Source organism: Gekko japonicus, unplaced genomic scaffold (genome assembly GCF_001447785.1).
Source record: "Gekko japonicus isolate JY-2015 unplaced genomic scaffold, Gekko_japonicus_V1.1 scaffold1371, whole genome shotgun sequence".
Classification (NCBI taxonomy): domain Eukaryota; kingdom Metazoa; phylum Chordata; class Lepidosauria; order Squamata; family Gekkonidae; genus Gekko; species Gekko japonicus.
Genome location: NW_015172596.1, coordinates 214,458 through 217,563, shown reverse-complemented (window position 1 = coordinate 217,563; position 3,106 = coordinate 214,458). Strand labels below are relative to the sequence as shown.

The window sequence follows — 3,106 nt, the reverse complement described above, 5'->3', positions numbered from 1 at the left end:
AATCAGTGTTCCCTCTAAGCTGAGTTAGTGTGAGCTAGCTCACAGCTTTTTAGCCTCTGGCTCACAGATTTTTGTCTTCGCTCAGGGAGGATGGCTCCAGAGCAAATTAATTTATGCAGTGAGCTCCTGGCATAAAAGTTGTGACAGCAGAAACGCATTAGAATTGGCTACATTAGGGGTGTGTGGCTTAACATGCAAAGGAGTTCCTGCTACAAAAAAAGGCCCTGGGTTTTGACCACAAACATGGTCAACAGAATAAGAAGCAAAAGGTGGGCGTGGCTGAATGACACTTCTGGTAACATGGGGCCTAATATGCTAATGAGCTGTGCTGTCAGGGCTGTGGCCTAATATGCTAATGAGTTCCTGCTGTTGGGTGTGGCCTATTATGCTAATGAGTACCTGCTGGGCTTTTTCTACAAAAAGAGCCCTGGAAATATAATGGTTGCCGCTAGTTTCAGGAAGCAGCCATATCGGTCTGCAATAGAACAGCTCGATTAGAGAACAAGTTCTCGATTAGAGAACAAGAAGATTTTCGGGGGTATAAGCTTTTGGGAGTTAAAGGTATCTGGAGAAGGAAGATAGATTCAGGTGGGTAGCCATGTTGGTCTGAAGCAGCAGAACAAAGATCGGGTCCAGTGGCACCTTGAAGACCAGCAAAGTTTTATTTCCGGGTATAAGCTTTCGTGTGCAAGCACACTTCTTCAGATACAGTAAAACGGGATTTCCTCAACCGTTACATATAGGAAGAGAGAGGGTGGGGTGGGCTTAGTTACCAGGAAGGGCCAATTAGTCAAGACCGAGACAGAAACAAAAATGGAAATCACCAGTCTATAAATATAGATAGAGGGTGAGCAGTAAATTATCATACAGTGTAATCAGGGCCTTTTTTGCAGAAAAAGCCCAGCAGGAACTCATTAGCATAATAGGCCACACCCAGCAGCAGAAACCCATTAGCATATTAGGCCACACCCCTGACTGCACCACTCATTAGCATATTAAGCCGCACCCCCATGTTACCAGAAGTGTGGTCATTCAGCCACACCCACCTTTTGCTTCTTATTCTGATTACCTTGTTTGTTGTCAAAACCCAGGGCCTTTTTTTGTAGCAGGAACACTTTGCATGTTAGGCCACGCACCCCTAATGTAGCCAATCCTAATGAGTTCCTGCTGTTGGGTGTGGCCTATTATGCTAATGAGTTCCTGCTGGGTGTGGCCAACTTGGGAGCCAGCCGGAACTCCATTCCTGTGCGTTCCTGCCCAAAAATAGCCCTGAGAAGACACTTAACAGATTCAAGGATCAAACAGGAATCATAAGCCTAGTTTATATGGTTACCATTTGTTTGGGTCCAGTTCTGGAGGAAAAACAGTGAAGGAAATAAATATGTCAGAATTGGAGATTGATTGTGGAATGCTTAGAATAATAATTAGTTGAAGGGAGTTTTGACTCTCAAAAGCTTAGAACCTCCGTCCCCCCCCCCCAAATCTTGTTGGTTTCTAAGGTTCTACTGAACTCGAATCTGGTTGCAATTAGTTAATTCTAGATGGGGGTGGAAATGTTTGGCCACCCTACAAAACCTTTCCTATGCCCTCCTGAGGAGTTCTGGCTTACAAGCAACCTCTGTCCATCACATCTTATTTGACCCTATGTTGATGCCTGAGCTGAGATTCGAACTCAGGGCGTCATGATCACACTCTCTACACCTCCAAGCAAGACCAGAAACAGGTAGAGGGGTGTGTTAATCTGTAACGGTTGTGCCAAGTCAGCATTTATTAAGGGAGTATTTCCACCAGAGGCCCTGCCCACCCTTATCCCCCTTCCGTGGGCGCAGAAACATCGCCGAGTCAGAAGGGCAGCTGCCACTTTAGCGGGTCCCTGCCAGCCGTTGGCATTCGTGCATCCTGTAGGCACACATGTAGAAGATACCTGCAAGAAAAGGAGATGGGAAAGGGGGGGGAATTCAGCGCTATATGGTTCTTGTAAGAGCTGCTGCAAGTATTATAACAAGACGACTGTACTTAAAAAATGAACTTGGCCTCAATGGGTTAAATTGTCAGGGCATCGCCCAGGGGATCCTGGGAAGTGTAGTTCTGCAGAGGAATTGAGCCCTCTTTGCGAGGTATCCTTCCTCAACCACCACCACAAAACAGTCATATTGGTCCATTACGGGGGGAAAAATCCATCAGAGCAGGATTAAGGCCAAATTATTAGAGAAACGACAGAGTTACAAAGAAGGAAGCCAGCTGTTGAATTCATCAAAATCCTTCACGTCACTGGAAGTTCATCCCCCTAAAAACAGGGGAGAGGAAAAGGTTTTTGCAATCTCTCGTGCGACAGGCAAAGCCCTTGTTTGAAAAAACCCTTGAGTGGGTGGGGTTGCCAGTTCTGGGTTGGGAAATATCTGGAGATTTTGGGGTTGGAGCCTGGGGCAGGGTTTGGGGAGGGGAGGGACCTCAGCAGGGTATAATACCATACAAAGCACCCATTTTCTCCAGGGGATCTGATCAGGGCCGGCTCACTCACTAGGCGATCGCCTAGAGCGGGCTGGCCCTTAGGGGCACCAAACTGCACCCGGCCCCGTACTCTGGGAGTTTCTTGATTATTTGTGTTTTTCATTCTTCCTAAAATGCATTTATTTTTGAAAAATGGTGGGCGCACGGGGGGGGGGGGCGCCCGAAGGGATCCTCGCCTAGGGTGCAAAATAAGCTGGGGCCGGCCCTGGATCTGATCTTGGTCATCTGGAGATCAATTGTAATAGCAGTTCTCCAGGTGCCACCTGGAGGTTGGCAGCCCTAAGTGGGAGTGAAGGACTTGAGCAGATTTCTTATGCTTGGTGGGAAAGGGTACCAGGCAACACCAACGTTGACAGGAGCAAAGAAGCAAGTGTTGGTTCGCCTTTTGAAAAACAAAGAAGCCGGCAGTGTTGTGTCTTTACCCTTGACATGTAATGTTAAGCTTGAAACCTTAGCCAGGATTCTAATCTGGAACAATCTCATTGGCTAATGAACAACTGTAACCAATCAAATATAAGAGAGCTGTACTGGAGGAAACAAAAGGGATTGGTTGTTATCTGTGTAATATGATTGGATCTTAACTATGCAGGGGCGT

At 46.8% G+C, this 3,106-nt stretch overlaps 1 protein-coding gene across 1 annotated transcript in view; it reads right to left on the bottom strand.

Moving 5' to 3' along the window:
• Positions 1-1,862: 1,862 nt before the first annotated feature.
• The window catches only part of LIM2 (lens intrinsic membrane protein 2), a 5,330-nt gene continuing 4,086 nt past the window's right edge, over positions 1,863-3,106 (bottom strand). Inside the window, exon 4 of the mRNA XM_015421558.1 lies at positions 1,863-1,924. Within this exon, the coding sequence (XP_015277044.1) occupies positions 1,863-1,924 (62 nt within the window). The remainder of the gene's footprint in view (positions 1,925-3,106) is intronic.